Source organism: Amphiprion ocellaris, chromosome 3 (assembly GCF_022539595.1).
Source record: "Amphiprion ocellaris isolate individual 3 ecotype Okinawa chromosome 3, ASM2253959v1, whole genome shotgun sequence".
In the NCBI taxonomy this organism is placed as follows: Eukaryota; Metazoa; Chordata; class Actinopteri; family Pomacentridae; genus Amphiprion; species Amphiprion ocellaris.
Genome location: NC_072768.1, coordinates 39,062,376 through 39,080,985, shown reverse-complemented (window position 1 = coordinate 39,080,985; position 18,610 = coordinate 39,062,376). Strand labels below are relative to the sequence as shown.

Genomic DNA, 18,610 nt, shown 5'->3' with positions numbered 1-18,610 from the left:
GTGTCCAAGATCAACCTTCTGCTGATGGTTTTAGGTTTTCCTGAAGAATGTGGAGGTGATCCTCCTTCTTCATTATTCCATTTACTTTGTGTAAAGCTCCAGTTCCAAAGAGCATGATACTGCCACCTCCATGCTTTAGGCTTGGTGTTATTGGGGTGAAAAAAAAAAGTCGAAGATACATGATTGTTTTTTGTGACAAAGACTCATGTGTTTCAGACATTCAGTCATAGAACATTCAGAGTTCTAGGAGTCACTGGAAACTCAGGACTAATATGATTTAAATGGTCTTCACAAGTGGATGGAAACGTGTTCCTGACTTTACATATAGATACGAGTCTAATGAGTGGATCTAATAGGTTCTATTTAACCCTCCTGTTGTCTTCATTTATGGGCACCAAAAAATATTGTTTCCTCATCTGAAAAAAATCCAAAAACTCAGCAACAAAATTCCCCAAATTTCTGAAAATTTGCAAAACCTTCAGGAAGAAAATTCCAATAATTCCTTAAAAGTTTCCCTTAAAAGTTTTGTTTTACAAAAAATCCCACAAATTTGGCAAGAAAATTCTTGTAAATATTTTCAAAAAATGAGTAAAAATCTTCCATAAAATCCTAAAAATATCTAAAGTGATTACATATATATCAGTAAAACTTCTGATATTTTCTTTAAGAACATTCACATAAAAATCGAATTTCACTGGATTTTGGGTTTTTTTTTTTGTGAATGTTCTTAAGAAACATTTTTAACATTTCTTTTTTTTCCACCAAAAAATGTTCAAAGATTTCCCAAAAATGTTGAAAATGTGGACATCAGAAGTTTCACTGTGAAAATTATTTTTTTCCACATTTGCAAACTTTAAACCAGGCCACTTTTGACCCGCAGGACGACACGAGGGTTAAAGTGGATCAGAGGAGTCAGCAGCTGTAGTCGATTGTAATCACTCAGGAGAGGTTAAGAGGCCATGAAACTAAGAAAATCTGATTAACACAATTTTGTGCATCATCAAAACTGATAATTCAAGTTGCAGCATGAGTATTGCTGACTCAACAGGTGTCGTCATATTTCCAAAAGACTGCTAATGAATCTATGAAAGACAAAGACTCGTGCATTTCAAAAATTCCATCACAGAAAATCCAGAGCTGTAGGACATGTGATGTCCACGGCCTTTACAAGTCCAAGTAAACTTTCATCCACGACTGTACACTGCTTCTATTTAAAGGCTGTGACTTTTCTGTGGCACCTTCAAGTAATTGGGTTTGTTTATCCTCGGCTAAACTCAGAACCCTGGATAATCTGAAAGAAGATAATATCTCATGTCTGCTCATCTCTTCGCCTTATCCAAACAAGCTCCCTGAGCAATAACACATCGCTGGCCTAGATAAATATGACCCACGTCCCGCGGTATCGCAAGGAGGGCTGGGAAAAACACACAACTACACCCACATGGCCATTCAGCGCACACATAAGCACAAAGACACACAGCGGCAGACAATGAAAGCCAACTCAGAGGGGCGATACATTCAGAAAAAAAGGTCCGACACATTAAGACAGAAGTCCTCTAACGGCGGCGACGGGGACAAAGAGCAGATTATTGCTTGAAGGAAAAAAACCACTGTGGGCTGAGGTGTTTTAGCGAAGCAGCGGCCGGCACATTCCAGGACGGCTGCCAGAAACAACCGGAGAGCGAGCAGAGACACAAACCGCCGTCCAGGGAACCACAACTGTGTTCATTTGGCCGCTCTTCCACTGCACAATAACAATTGTGACGCTGCAGATCCGGGCGCATAATTAGCTCGCGGAAAATAAACTTTCAGGAATCGCTGTGCAAACTTCATCCGAGCGTTATTATGTAAACCTCTCTGATGGATCACAACGACAGCTAAGTTTCTTTGACTCCTCTGGACAGAATTGGTTCCGTTCAACTACATTTGTCGTCTTTCTGACTTGTTTCTTCAGGTTCTTGATGGGTCTAAGTCAGGACTTTGGGGAGACCAGTCTAGAACCTTCATTCTAACCTGATGGAACCATTTCTTTATCACGTCTGATGTGTGTTTGGACTCATTGTCTTGCTGAAACATCCAACTATGTCCAAGATCAACCTTCTGCTGATGGTTTTAGGTTTTCCTGAAGAACATGGAGGTGATCCTCCTTCTTCATTATTCCATTTACTTTGTGTGAAGCTCCAGTTTGACAGAGCATGATACTGCCACCACCATGCTTGATGGTGTTCTTGGGGTGAAAAAAAGTCTAAGACTCGCCTAAGACAGTCTGAAACCAGTCCTCAAAAAGTCTAAAACCAGGACCAAAATCAAACCTAAACAAGTCAAAACAAATTTTCAAAACCAGTCAGAATACAGTCTGAAACCAGTCCTAAAAAAGTCTTTAAAAATTGTGCAAAATCATGAAAAAGCCAAACCTAAACTATGCCTAAAAAAGTCCAAGATCCACCCAAGACAGTCTGAAACCAGTCCTCATCCAGGACCAGATCCAGAGTCAAATAAATCTTAATTCTGTATCTTCTCTTATCGACATGGTGATACACCAGCGGCGCAAATGTCGATGAATTTTAATAAACAAAGTTATTCTCAAAGTAATTTCTAGTTTTCGTTGAGATAATGCAACGTTACGCAACGCATCTTTCTTTCCAGAACTGAATATTTTCCCTGACAGCGCTCTGACAGCTGCTCATCTCTGGAGGCTTTCATCAGTTTTCTGTTTTTTTTTCCCCTGCAAAAGTGTAAATTACAGCCGTCAGTTAAAGAACAAAGACAGCCTGATGGATTTACCAATATGTATCAAACAGATTGCAGAAGCCAGATTGTCAGCTTCGATTGTGTTAAAGTTCAGCTCTCACTGTTCCACTTTCTGCTCACTGATCTCAGCCTCCCTCCAGACTCTGCTGGGACCCGGAGGTTTAGGCCGAGAGGTGTTTATTGTGCAGGGAGCAGAAACCAAATAGAGCCGAGATGTTGGAGTTTGAACTGTTTAAACCTAAAGCGAGCTGGTGGCGCCGCATGACCGCCCGACGGCTACAAATTTCCTTCATCTGAAATCAGACGAAACCAAGGAGCTGCTGCTTAGTTTGTGAGAACTCCAGTCGAAACACCAAAGTTCAAATTAAAAAAAAAGAAAAACATCCAGATTTCCAAACTTTATCCCGCCTGAGGAGCAAAACTCACAATTTCATTCCAACCGCTGGTGTTTATTCTCCTGCATCTCGTGTTTTTAATTGATTCTTCTTTTTCATTTGGTTTTTCCCATGGCAGTTATTTGTTTTGCATTTGTGAAGAAACTTTGTAGAAATACAAAGAATGCTCATTTTGCAGTTTAGAAAAGTTGAACCCAGAGGCAACTCTGCTGCAGGATGCTAAAAGGTCGAACCTCAGCCAGACATCTGAGACTTTACACCACATCAGAAGCCAAATTAATCCAGAAAAATTAGGGTTTTTGTTTGTTTGGCTGCATTTTAATAAAATTTTGGTTCTGGATGTCGATGGTTGTGGAGCTCCACGACTGACAGCGGATGAATAATTGATCTCAGATGCACTCAGGGTGTTGATACTCGAGTAAACCTGAACTATTTGATAATTTTGGTATTATCTCGTAAAAAAAACTGTCAAATTGCTTCCTGAAGTCTGAATTTGGATTGAAACAGAGGGAAATTTAGGGATGGACAATCGGGGAGGACATATGCCTGATTTTTCCATCTAATTTAATGCAGTGAAACATGAAAACTGCAAAGATGTTCAAAATTTCGCACATTGCAATGTTTTTTTCCAGCCAAACCTGGGTTGCATGTCATCTGTTCTGTATAATGAAGGCAAGAATGATGGAAACAAACTTACATCTCACCAGAAAGTTGCAGAAGCAGATTAAATCTGACATGTATGTAGACTTTGTTCAGCTGTCCACATACTTTTGACCATACGACGTAGTTTAAACTCAATTTTCTGTTTGTTAGGTACAGCCTGGAGCCTCTTGCTGTTTAACACTGTAGAGACCAGAGGAGGCGTCACTCAGACTACAGTTCATGTTAAAGCAGAGAGCATTGTGGGAGTTTAGCAGCAATGGGCACAATGACAAAGACTTCTGAGGAGGTTAATGACCTCCAACCGGAGCTCAACCAAGAAGCTAATGTATCCAGGCTTCTTTTACCGTTGCTGGTTGGCATTATATCAACAGAGTAGAGTTAATATTAATCACTTACACTGACAACTGATGGATAATTGATTGATAACCAACGTTACCATCTATCCATTGAGATAATGTGCATTTCTAACGTTATTTAGCATTTCACTATATTAAAAACATCCTCACAGAGCTACAGGCAGGAGTTAAGTCCAATTCATGCTTTCCACATGTTTACTTTGTGTAAATTTTGTCATCCGTCCAAATTTGCCAGGACCTATGTGGATTACTGTAAAGAAGCCAACATCCACTCTAGATTGTCCACACTGCAACTAAAAAAAAGGCCATAGCTTTAAAACAAAACACTTTTCATGAGGAGTTGTAGTTGAAATAGGAGCTGCAGGACTTGATTTGATTTGGACATCTACTGAACCCAAACCCAGCAGGAAGTTCTAAAATCTCCAGGAACCCCGTGCCACGTCCGCCCAATGTGCTCAGCACAACTCAGGGAATGATCATGATCTGGAACCAGCTGCTGTCCTCAGTAAAAAACGAACAGCGAGGCTTTCAGAAGCATCCACAGGACTCCTGAGTGGTAAAGCGAGGAAACACAACGACCTACTGCGGCATGAAGAGAAGCACATGTGCCTTCACTTTACAATCCACAGCGGTCATGCACGAAACGCGAATTAGCCCAAAGGACTCTCAGAAACCTCCGAGGTCTGTTTCATCTGGACACAACAGTTCCTGTTCCAAACTCAGCACAGATCAGATCATATCTACAGGAAGCAGCACATCCAACACCGACTGGTAAAGTTCTGTTTTCTGCTTCCATGGTCTGTAAATGAGTTCATTAATACTGAGGACACTCTGGAGTCTCCTCTGGAAGTCTGTTTACATTCTCATTATTTTATTCCCTCCTTTGTTGCTGAATTGCCACATCTGAGCTTCCAGTCCGCCGAACAGCAGCAGCTTGTTTGTTAGAAAAACAGTTTAAAGTGTTGCTCTGAAGCTACAAGAGGTCAACGGCTCCACCGGGGCGTCTTTAATTAACATCTGCTCGGCTAAATGACGTCACACCCACATTAGAGGCCACAAAAAAACACAGATCTGGGTCCTCATGCTGCATTTTTATCTGCAATAACTTTAGTTTATTTAGTAAAGCAAAGTTCTACCTTCATCTTGTGAATATTCCCAGAGTTCCATAGAGGTGGGTCCAGATTTATCACTTTTTAATGGACCTTTTCCATCATTTCTGAGCCTCAGAACTTCATCAGTCCAGCAGAGAGACACATGACATTTAGGAGGAAAAAATATGCCTAAAATAACCAAAAAAGGTGGAAATTACCACAAAAACAGACAAATTAACCACAAAGAGACCAAATTGCCAAAAAAGACCCCAAATCACAGCAAAAAGATACAAAATATCCACTGAAAGAAGCTAAATTACCACCAAAAGTCAAAAACTATCACAAACAGATGCAAAATCAGCGCAAAATCAGCACAATCACTACAAAAAGACCCCAAATAACCACAAATATACCACAGAAAGACACAAAATCTCCACTAAAAGATGCAAAATTACCCCAAGTTTTTACCAGAACTCACATTTATCACTTTCTAATCGACTTTTTCCATCATTTCTGAGCCTCAGAACTTCATCAGTCCAGCAGAGAGAACCATGACATTTAGGAGGAAAAACATCTGAGTTCTGGTAAAAACTGACACCAGATCAGTTTTATATCCATCCAGGTGTCTCACTCTGAAGATAATCGAAATTTGACCAATTATAACCAATTTTGGGCAATTTTCGAGTCATTTTGTACAAAATTTCAGGTCTTTTAGAACATGTTTTTAATATGATTTGGGGAAATATTGAGTCATTCTGGAAGGTTTTTGTAATTTTTTGGACAAATTTGAAGACATTTGGGACAACAGTGTACTTTTGGAGCATTTTTTTAGCCATTTTTGACAAATATTGAGAAATTCGGGACTTTTTTGTGCAATTTCACACAATTTTCATGTAATTTGACCAATTTTTCATTCAAAAACACATCTGAGTTCTGGTAAAAACTGACATCAGATCAGTTTTACATCCATCCAGGCGAGAACCAGAATGACAATAAAATTATCCCAAAGACTCAAAAATGATCCAAAATGACGAGAAAAGATTCACGTTGACATAAAACTAGTTGAAAGTGACCAGAAAATTGTGCAAAATGAGTCAGAATTCACCTGAAATTGCTCAAAAATGATCCAAACTGACTGAAGATTTGCAGAACGACACAAAATGAATGCACGATGTTTCAAAAATGATAGAAAATGATTCAAGATTTGTGCAAAATGACTCGAAAATGATCCAAAATAACAGGAAATTTGTTGAAAATGAAATGAAAATTGTCCTAAATGGCTTGAAAATGATCCAATTTCTGAGTCAACAATTGTCTAAAATTATAGTAAGAAATGGTTCTGAACAGAAACCAGATTCAGTGTTTAGACTAAGACACCTGGATGGATGTAAAACTGATCTGGGGTCAGTTTTTACCAGAACTCAGATGAGTTTTTCATCCATTACAAATGTATCAAATTACATGAAAATTTCTTGATTTTGAAACAAAAAGTGCCAAAGGATTTTGGTTTCTTCCTTTTCTTGGAGCTTTACTGGCAACCAATTGGTTTCATTTCCGTCTTCTTCTACTCTGTTTATTAATGTAGCCCACGGCGCCACCTTCAGACGACACTCTGCAGACCAGTTTATTGGCTCCGAAAAGGAATTTATGGAACCAAACCTAATTAGCATTTTCTCTTTTTTCTTTTTTTGTTGGCAGAATTTCAAAAGTTTGCTTTGAATCTGCTCAGTTGTGTTTAGTTCTCGGTTTAGGGACGTGTTGTTGCTCACTTTTAAACTGAAACCAGCTGTCAGTGAAGCACAAGCTGTTCTAGAGGAAAGAAATTATGCTACCAGTTGGAGAAATAGTTTATTTCCTTCAATTTAAAGGTGATTTAGTGGCACAGAACCGTAGTGAAAGAACGAACAGACTAAAACCGAGTTCTCCTGCATTTTAGAGAGACTTACAACATTGCATTTGTGTATCTATAAATTGTCATTTAGTTTTTTAAACTTTTTCAATTACAAGGAAAGTTGGCTAAAATTACATCAAAAATGACCAAATTTTTTCAAAATTTGACAGAAATGGCTTAAAAATTGTTCAAAATGACAAAAAATTGTCCCAAATGTCTTAGAATTTGAAAACAGTGACAAAAATCTTCCAAATGACTCAGTATTGCCCAAAAATATTCAAAGGACCTGAAATTGTGTCCAAAATGACTCAAAATGTGTCCAAAACTGGTCATATTTCAATTATCTTTAGAGTGTGACACCTGGATGGATGTAAAACTGATCTGGTTTCCGCTTTTATCAGGACTCAGATGTGTTTTTTATTAAAAATTACTCAAATTACATGAAAACTGGCTAAAATTACACAAAAATCACCCCAGTTTTTTCAATATTAGTAAAAAATGGCTCAAAAAATGTTCAAAATGACAAAAGACATCCAAAGTTACACAAAATTGTCCCAAATGTCTTAAAATTTGTCCAAAAAAATTACATAAATCTTCCAAAATGACTCAAAAATCATTGAAAATGTTCAGAAGGACCTGAAATTAAAACTTGGGGTAACTTTGCATCTTTTAGGGGAGATTTTGTGTTTTTCTGTGGCATATTCACCTATTTTTGTGTTGATTTTGCCTCTGTTTGTGATAGTTTTGGACTTTTGGTGGTAATTTTGCTTCTTTCAGTGGATATTTTGTCTGTTTTTTGTGGTGATCTTGGGTCTTTTTTGGTGATTTGGTCTCTTTGTGGTTAATTTGTCAGTTTTTGTGGTAATTTTCCAGCTTTTTGGGTTATTTTAGTTGTAGTTTTTCCTCCTAAATGTCATGGTTCTATCTGCTGGACTGATGAAGTTCTGAGGCTCAGAAATGATGGAAAAAGTCCATTAAAAAGTGATAAATCTGGACTCATCTCTATGGAACTCTGGAAATATTCCCAGGATGAAGGTAGAACTCTGGTCATTGATGAAGAAGACTTCTTCACATCTCTGCCTGTTTACCTCCCATCCCCTCCTCATCGTTCTCTTCTCCATCCTGTAACCTGAACGTTGGTCTCACCTGGAAGTGTCCGGTGTAGTCGTCGTCCGCGGTTCCCTCCCGGCCCTCCTTCAGCGAGATCAGTGTGAATCCTCGGAAATAAGAGGGGCTGGTGGCCAAGAGGACGACTGGAAGAAGGGAGGAAAAACATGTCAAATCAGCTCGGCATCTCACTAAAACACCAAAAATAGAGCATAAACCTGCAGAAAAGAGTTCAGGAGACCCTCCGCCTCACAGCATTTCCTCTGAAAAACTACATTTTGCAGCAATTTTCATTTCATTTTTGACAACTTTCATGTCACTGGCTCATTATTTAAAATGAAAAACACATTTAAGTTCTGATAAAAAAGAACTAAATCAATTTTATGTCAACTCCAAGTGTCACAATCTAAGGACAAAAAATGTGAGTAATTTAGTGTCATTCTTTGAGTCATTATGAACAATTTTGAGTCATATTTATCAGTTTTCCAGTCATTTTGGACAATTTGTCATTTTGTCAAGTAAAGGACAAATTTTGAGAAACTTGGGACAATCTGTGTGTAATTTTAGACCATTTTCATGTAATTTGACCAATTTTTGGGTGACTGTGACGCCTGAATGGATGTAAAACTGATCTGGTGTCAGCTTCTACTCGAACTCAGTCCTTTAAAAATTCGTGAAATGACAGGAAAGTTGACCAAAATTAAATGAAAATTGTCTCAAATGCCCCAACATTTGGACAATCCACCAAAATGACTCACAAATTGAGCAAAACTTAAAGAAAATTGCGCAAAAATATCAAAAAATTGGAGAAATCACTCAAAAAATTGTACAAAATGTCTTGAAATTTGTGCACATGGATGGAAAACCGATGTGGTGTCAGTTTTTACCAGAATTCAAATGTGTTTTTCATTAAAAATTTGTCAAATTACATGAAAGTTGTGAAAATTACACAAAAATCGTCCCAAATTTTTCAATATTTGTCAAAAATGGCTAAAAACAAACTGTTCAAAATGACAAAAGACGTCCAAAATGACACTAAATTCACCTAAAATTATTCAAATTCATCCAAAAAATGACAAAAAAAATCTTTGAAAATGCCTCAGTATTTCCCCAAATTATTCCAAAAATGTTTTAAAGGATCTGAAATTTTGTCCAACATGATTCTAAAATTGTCCAAAATCGGTCAGATTTTGATCAGCTTCACACTGAGACATCTGGATGGACGTAAAACTGATCTGGTGTCAGTTTTTAACAAAACACAAATGCGTTTTTTTGTTGTTTTCTTTAGAAAATGGTCAAATTACATGAAAGTTGGCTAAAATTACACAAAAATCATCCCATTTTTTTCAATATTTGTCCAAAAAACAACTGCTCAAAATGACAAAATGGGTTCAGAATTACATTAAATTGCCCCAAAATGTCTGAAAATTTGTCTAAAAAAAAATACAAATTATTTAAAAAAGTTTGAAAGGACCAAAAATTTTGTCCAAAATAACACATGAATTGTCCAAAATTGGTTAAATTTCAAATATCTTCAGACAGACACCTGGATGGATGTAAAACTGATGTGGTGTCAGTTTTTATCAAAACTCAAATGTGTTTTTTCTTAAAAATTTGTCAAACTACGTGAAAGTTGGCTAAAATTACACAAAAATCATCCCAAATTTTTCAATAATTGTCCACGACAAAAAACTGCCCAGAACGACTCGAGGTGTCCAAAATTACACACAAATTCTCCCAAAATTATTCAAATTCTTCCCAAAAAATGATTTTAAAAAACTCATATTTCCTCAAATTATTCAAAACGACCTCTAATTTTGTCCTTTTTTTCCCTGCCGTCCTTCACAGGTCTCTGAGTTCAGCTACAGGTTGCTCCAACATGATGTCACTAAAAAATCTACAGCAAACAAAGAGCTCAGTGGGGAGACTCGAATCAAGGTGACTCCTGCTTGTTTGACATCATTAAAATCTAACTCTGGACTGTAAAACCTGCTGAGTTTCCTTTCTGGGACATGACAACCCAGAGTTCAGACCAGGATGCAGAGTTGTAGTCTTCCACACCTCTCTGCAGTTTCCTCTCAGCTGTCACCCTCCAGTAAATCACTTAGCTTTATTGAGACTGTGTCTGTCCCCCGACCACCAAAATTCAATAAATTAAACAATTCAAAAATAAACAAAAGACATAGTAACCATAAAAATCTAATTAAAATTAATACCACTATTTCAACTGAGCGAAGAAACAGGACAATTAAATGTGGTCTGTTAAATATTAGATCTCTCTCGTCTAAATCTCTGTTAGTAAATGATTTGATAACTGATAACCAGATTGATTTGTTCTGTTTGACTGAAACCTGGTTGCAGCAGGAAGAATATGTTAGTCTAAATGAATCAACTCCTACTAGTCATACTAACTGTGATGTTCCTCCAATCACAGGCTGAGGAGGAGGAGTGGCAGCAATTTACCTCTCTAGCTTAAAAATGAACCAGAGACCTAAACCTAGTTACAGTTCATTTGAAAATCTTACTCTCAGTCTCTCTCATCCAGATTTAAAAGCTCAGAAACCAGTTTTATTTGTTGTTGTATATCGTCCTCCTGCTCCTTACTCTGAGTTTTTATCTCAATTCTCAGACTTTTTATCTGATTTAGTGCTCAGCTCAGATAAAGTCATTATTGTGGGTGACTTCAACATTCATGTTGACGTGGACAGTGACAGCCTTACGACTGCTTTTAATTCAATATTAGACTCAATTGGGTTTTCTCAACATGTAAATAAACCAACTCATAGTTTTAATCATACCCTTGACCTCGTTCTGACTTATGGCATAGAAATCAAACAGTTAACAGTATTTCCCCGGAACCCTCTTCTTTCTGACCATTTTATGATAACATTTCAATTTACAACAATAGATTGTATAGGAGTTAAGAATAAATATCATTACAGTAGATGTCTGTCTGACAATTCGGTGACTAAATTTAAGGAAATAATACCCTCTCTATTTAGTCCAGCACCACTTACTGATATAATGGAAGGGAAATATTATAATTTTACCCCCACAGAAGTGGATTATATTGTTAATAATGCTGCAGCCTCACTGCGTACAACACTTGATAGTGTTGCACCTGTAAAAAAGAAAGTTCTATCTCAGAGAGGACCTGCTCCTTGGTATAATTCCCAGCTGTGGACTTTAAAGCAGGCGTCCCGAAAGCTGGAAAGGAAGTGGTACTCCACTAATTTAGAGGAAGTTTATGTAGCTTGGAAAAATAGTCTAGTAATTTATAAAAAAGCTCTTGGTAATGCCAGGACAACATATTATTCATCTTTAATAGAGGAAAACAAGAACAACCCCAGGTTTCTCTTCAGCACTGTAGCCAGGCTGACAAAGAGTCAGAGCTCTGTTGAAACTTGTATTCCTTTAGCTTTGAGCAGTAACAACTTCATGAGCTTCTTTACAAATAAAATTATTATGATTAGAGAAAAAATTAATCTGGCCCTTCCTGCAAATGTCACAGATGTATCATCGAGTACAGATACTTTAGAATTGGCTGTAAGACCAGATGGATATTTAGAATTTTTCACCCCCATACATCTCTCTGAACTCATTTCAATAGTTTCTACATCCAAACCATCAACATGTCTTTTAGATCCTATCCCAACTAGACTGTTCAAGGAGGCTTTACCTTTAATTAATTCCTCAATGTTAGATCTGATTAATCTCTCTCTAGTAACAGGTTATGTACCACAGGCTTTTAAGGTTGCTGTAATCAAACCTTTACTTAAAAAGCCCACTCTAGATCCAGATGTTTTAGCCAACTATAGACCAATTTCCAACCTCCCATTTCTCTCTAAAATTCTGGAAAGAACAGTTGCAAATCAATTATATGAACATTTACAAAGGAATAGCCTGTTTGAAGAGTTTCAGTCAGGCTTCAGAGTGCATCATAGCACAGAAACAGCTCTGGTGAAAGTTACTAATGACCTTCTCATAGCGTCAGATAATGGACTGGTCTCTATACTTATTTTATTGGACCTTAGTGCAGCATTCGATACAATCGACCACAAACTTTTATTACAGCGACTAGAACATTCTATTGGCATTAAAGGGACAGCGCTGGACTGGTTTAAATCCTACTTATCAGACAGGTTCCAGTTTGTGCATGTCAACAATGACTCTTCTGAGCATACTAGGGTTAATCATGGAGTTCCTCAGGGTTCTGTCTTAGGACCAATACTGTTCACATTATACATGCTTCCCTTAGGCAACATTATTAGGAAGCACTGTATTAATTTCCATTGTTATGCTGACGACACTCAATTGTATTTATCTATGAAGCCAAATGAAACTAATCAGCTAGCTAGACTGCAAGATTGTCTTAAGGACATAAAGACCTGGATGACCTATAATTTCTTACTACTAAATTCAGACAAGACTGAAGTCATTGTATTTGGCCCCAAACATCTTAGAGAATTGCTTTCAAAGCATATAGTTACTCTGGATGGCATTACATTGGCCTCCAGTACTACTGTGAGGAACCTCGGTGTTATCTTTGACCAGGACATGTCCTTTAACTCGCACATAAAACAAATCTGTAGGACTTCCTTTTTCCACCTGAGAAATATTGTGAAAATCAGGAACATCCTGTCTCAGAGTGATGCAGAAAAACTAGTCCATGCATTTGTTACTTCTAGGCTTGACTACTGTAATTCCTTATTATCAGGTTGTCCCAATAGCTCTCTGAAACATCTACAGCTGATCCAAAACGCTGCAGCCAGAGTACTGACGGGAGTTAACAAGAGAGATCATATTTCTCCTATATTGGTTTCTCTTCATTGGCTTCCTGTTAAATCTAGAATAGAATTCAAAATCCTTCTTCTGACATATAAAGCTCTTAACAACCAATCTCCATCATATCTTAAAGACCTGATAGTACCATATTATCCTAGCAGAACTCTTCGCTCTCAGACTGCAGGCTTACTTGTTGTTCCTAGAATCTCTAAAAGTAGAATGGGAGGCAGAGCCTTCAGTTATCAGGCACCTCTCCTGTGGAACCAGCTCCCAGTTTGGGTTCGGGAGGCGGACACCCTCTCTACTTTTAAGACCAGGCTTAAAACCTTCCTTTTCGACAAAGCTTATAGTTAGGGCTGACTGGGTGACCCTGACGGGGTGAGCTGGTGTTTTCATTTGCACAACTGACTTCCCCTCTTGACGTCCCTTTAGTTTGCCCCTAGTTATGCTGCTATAGGCCTAGACTGCTGGGGAACCTCTCTTGATGCACTGAGCCCTTCTCTAACTACCTATGTATTTACTATATATACCATTATTGCATTACATTCACTCTGTTTCTTTCTGTGTCCTTTCTCCGAGTGTCCCTGGTCCCAGAGCTGGATGCTGGATGCTTCAGATGTGTGGCTGTGTTTTATGGTCCTTGTGTCCCACCCCCCCACCTCTCTATCTCTACCCCTCTATCTGTATCCCTCTATCTCTACCTCTGTCCCTCTATCTCTACCTCTCTACCTCTTCTGTCCCTCTCAACCCGCCCGGCCAGCAGCAGATGGGTTCCCCCACATTAGAGCCGGGTTCTGCTCGAGGTTTTTTTCCCTGTTAAAAGGGTGTTTTCCTTGCCACTGTCGCCTTTTGGCTTGCTCTGGGGGTCAGGCATATGGGTTCTGTAAAGCGTCTCGAGACAATTTGACTGTAATTGGCGCTATATAAATAAAATTGAATTGAATTGAATTGAATTGAATTCATCAGGAGTGTTTTTTTCTGCTCTTCCCTATAATGTGGTCAGGTTGGAGGCTGTAAATGTGTCGGGGTGGGCTTAATTGGAGCCAGATCCAGAGAGTGTTGGAGCAGGAAGAGCAGAGGAAGTGAATATAGGTCAGACAGCGGAGCACCAGGAGCCTCCTCAGACCTGGACTTCATCAACACTCAGACTCCCCGACAACTTTCACTTAATGCTGGACAACTTTCAACTGTTTTGACTCATTTTAATGGATGAAAAACACATTTAAGTTCCATTAAAGATGAACTCAATCAGTTTTATGTCCACTCCAATCTAACGTCGGAGAATGTGAGTAACTTCGTGTCATTCTTTGAGTCATTATGAAGTTTTTAGTCAAATTTATTCAGTCATTTTGGACAATTTGTCATTTTGTCAAGTCATGGACACATTCTGAGAAATTTGTATGCAATTTGTGAGTAATTTTAGACCATTTTCATGTAATTTGACCAATTTTGGGGCGACTGTGACACCTGGATGGATGCAAAACTGATCTGGTGTCAGTTTTTAAGAGAACTCAATCCTTTAAAAATTAGTGAAATGACATGAAAGTGGTCCAAAATTACACAAAAATTGTGCAAAACTTAATGAAAATTGCTCAAAAATACTCCAAAATTGGCAAAATCACTCAAAAAATTGTCCAAAATGTCTTGAAATTTGTCCAATTTTTTTTGTCTTTTGGAGTGTGACACTTGGATGGATGTAAAACTGATCTGGTGTCAGTTTTTACCAGAGCATAGATGTGTTGTTTTTTTTGTTTTGTTTTTTTTAAGAAAATTGGTCAAATGACATGAAAGTTCGCTAAAATTACACAAAATTCTCCCAAAATTATTCAAATTCATCCAAAAAGGACAAAGGAAAATTCTAAAATGACTCAGTATTTCCCAAAATTATTCAAAAAATGTTCAAAAGGACCTGAAATTTTGTCCAAAATTACTCAAAAATTGTCCAAAATTGGTCAAATTTCAATCATCTCTAGATTGTGTCACCTGGTTGGATGTAAAACTGATCTGGTGTCAGTTTTTACCACAACTCAAATGTGTTTTTAAATTTAAAAAATTGGTGCAATGACATGAAAGCAGTCTAACTGTTGGTGAATTCTTCGCCTCTGGGAGTGAACATCGGTCAGACAGCGGAGCACCGAGGAGCTTTATCAGACCTGGACTTCCTCAACGCTCAGATTCCTGCTATAACTTAACATCTCTGACGCTTAGAATGAAAAGATCTGTGTTTCTGGTCATAAAACGCGCATAAAAAACGGAATGTTTAAGTTTCTCAACTTGCCAAAGGGTCCAGTTGGTGACATTTGGTGATTTTTTTACGCACCGGCTGCTGCGTAAACGGAGCGTAAAACAGAAAGCACAGAAGCACCAACCTCTGTAGGTGCTGCCCGGCTGGTAGCTCTCCGGGTCTCCCTCCACTCGCAGCCTGAACTCGTGGTGCCCATCCTTCCGGGTGCCCTGGGTCTGCGCCCGGAGGATCCTCCCGCAGTAGCCGTCCGACCTGCCTCCGGACGGCTCCTCCACGAAGGCGACCGCGTTGCACACGAAGCTCGACACCAGATAGTACTGCAGGAGCAGCAGATGCACATGCATTCCCATGTCGGAGCTGCAGCCCTGGAGATGAGTGCTGGTGGCGGTGGTGCTGGCAAAAAAATAAAAACCCAGAGAAAAGAAAAAGGAACCCAGCGGGGAGAAGAGAGCGAAGAGAGCGGAGCTGCTGCTGCTGCTGCTGCTCCCTCCCACAGGAACTCCCACCGAGGCGTCACCGGCGGAGGGAAAGGTGAAGCCGAGCACAGTCCATCCCGGAGTGGAGAGAAACCCGAAGGAGGAGGGAGGAGGACGGGAGAGGAGCCGCTGCTGGTCCCAGATCAGTCCGACGGAGAACCGGGAGGAACCGGGAGGAACCGGGAGGCAGCCCCGAGCCGCCGAACACCGGATCTGCTTCACTTCTGAGGTCCAAACCGGAGCTCCGCGCTCTGACAGGAGCCGCGTCGGTCCCACCCGCAAATAGCCACGCACACGCAACTCACACGCGCTTCTTTTCTGTGTGTGAACCTCACACACGGAGCGGCCGCTGGGGGAAATATCCAGCCAGATTTAAATTAATCAACTCTGTGGCCAAAGAATTAGAGGCTCAAAAAAGTGTTTTTTATTTATATAGATGTATTAAAAGTGGAAAAGGGATTAAATGTGACCCATGACATCCATTAACCCGCATCTCGTGTGCGCAATTTTCGCTCCACAATTACGCACAATCACCATTATTCACGGAAACATTAAGATAATTGAATTTCCTGATCTGTTCACTCAGAGTAGTTACCAAGACGTTAATGTGCTCCAAATTACGCACAATTTCCTTGATTTTTACGCACTCCACGAAGGTTTTTGTTCATTTTTCCGCATTTTTGCTGCCAGTTTCTTACAGTTTAAGATAAATAATGAATAAAAAATCTCTAAATATTTCGGATGTGACACTGTGAGCCGCATTCTGATTTAATAAAGGCAACAAAGCACCTCCAAGATGGTTATTTAAGCTGCTTATTTCCCAGATAATTCACTGAAAGGTAGAAAAGTGACACTAAAAGATGGAAAAAAAGATGTAAAAATTACACAAAACATGCAAAAATGTCACTCAAAGTTGGAAAAACGTTCCAAAAAGATGCAAAAATGTCACTGAAAGAGGGAAAATGACCCAAAAAAGATGCAAAAATGTCACTGAAAGAGGGAAAATGACCCAAAAAAGATGGAAAATGACACTAAATGACCGAAAAATGACCCAAAAAACATGGAAAATGACACTAAATGACAGAAAAATGACACTAAAAGATGGAAAAATGACACTAAAAGATAGAAAAATGACACTGAAAGATGCAAAAAAGTTCCAAAAAAATCCAAAAATTTCATTAAAAGATAGAAAAATGACACTAAAAGATGGAAAAATTACACTAAAAGATGGGAAAAAATGCACAAACGGATAAAAAAAAATGACACTAAAAGATGCAAAAATGTTCCAAAAAGATGAAAAAAATTACCCCAAAAGATCCAAAAATGTCACTAAAAGATAGAAAAAAATGGCACAAAATATTTTGCTTTCTTCCATTTTATGATAAAGAATAAGAAAATCTCTTAATATTTCGGATGTGACACATCTAAGCACATGTGAGCTGCATTCTGATTTAATAGAAACAACAAAGCACCTCCAAGATGGTTAATTAAGCTGCTTCTTCCCCAGATAATTCATTTAATTGCTTATAAATCTTTCACAGAACAAACTGTTGTGGTTTTATTGGATAAACCTCCCTGCTGATTAGATGCACAGATTTCTTCGTGGACATCTGGTGCATCATCTTTCCAAACTGAACACATTTTCCAAGCTACAGAAAATGAACCGTCGCTAAAACATGCAAAAATGACACAAAAAGATCCAAAAATGAATCAAAAGATGTAAAAATGTCACTAAAAGATGCAAAAATGACACAAAAAGTTGCAAAAATGTCACTAAAAGATGCAAAAATGTCACTAAAAGATGCAGAAATGACAAAAAGATGTAAAAATGTCACTAAAATACGCAAAAAATTATCCCAAAAGATGCGTAAATGTTATTAAAAGCTGTAAAAATGTTATTAAAAAATGCAAAATGTCACTAAAAGATGCAAAAAATACACAAAAATATGCAAAAATAACACAAAAGATGCAGAAATGTCATTAAAAGATGCAAAAATGTTGCTAAAAGATGCAAAACATCATTAAAAGGTGCAAAAATGACCCAAAAGATGCAGAAATGTCACTAAAAGATGAAAAAATGTCACTAAAAGATGCAAAAATGACCCAGAAAGCTGCAAAAATGACAAAAAGATGCAAAAATGACACTAAAAGATGCAAACCGCTGTGGTTTTATTGGATAAATAAAAGCAAAGATTTCTTCGTGGACTTGTGGTGCATCTTCTGTTTTCCAGCTCCAGCAGACAAACAATCACATGAAAGGAGAGTTTTTCCTCCAGCAGGTGTCGCCAAAGTATCTCCAGGTTGTTTGTGGTGAAGCTACTTAGTGAAACTGTCACTCTGCCCATCACTGCTCCCCTTCACTCCTCCATCTCCTCAACTTTTATTAGAGCACAGAAAACTATGAGGGATTATGGAAATTCTGGGGTTTAAGGTCTCATATTAAATGTGTAGTTTAGACTCAGCCGAAGCAACTGGGATGATCTTTCCTTTTTCTTTTTTTAAAAATTAGGCTTGTTCCTTTATTATATTTGTTCCTCTTTTTTTAGAAATCTTTAAGAATGAAAACGACATTCCTGCAGTCAAACATGCAACTATTCAAACAGAGAATATTGACGTGAAATCTTCTCGTCCTGTCGCCTGTTTGTAAAATAACGCTTTAACCCTCTGCAATTGTTTAAAAAAATGGCACTAAACGATACAAAAATGATCCCAAAAGATGCAAAAATGTACCTAAAAAAATGCAGAAATGCCATTAAAAGATGCAAAAATGATCAAAAATGTGCAAAAATAACACTAACCCTGCAAAAATGTCACTAAAAGATGCAAAAATGTTACGAAAAGATATAAAAA

The 18,610-nt window shown here is 38.2% G+C and overlaps 1 protein-coding gene across 1 annotated transcript in view; it reads right to left on the bottom strand.

Annotated features, from left to right (window-relative positions):
* The window catches only part of LOC111569225 (spondin-1-like), a 159,412-nt gene extending 143,401 nt beyond the window's left edge, over nt 1–16,011 (bottom strand). The window contains exons 1-2 of the mRNA XM_055009128.1: nt 15,409–16,011; nt 8,294–8,400 (exon numbers count right to left, since the gene is read on the bottom strand). Coding sequence (XP_054865103.1) covers nt 8,294–8,400; nt 15,409–15,634 — 333 coding nt within the window. The 5' untranslated portion in view covers nt 15,635–16,011. The remainder of the gene's footprint in view (nt 1–8,293; nt 8,401–15,408) is intronic.
* Nucleotides 16,012–18,610: the final 2,599 nt, after the last annotated feature.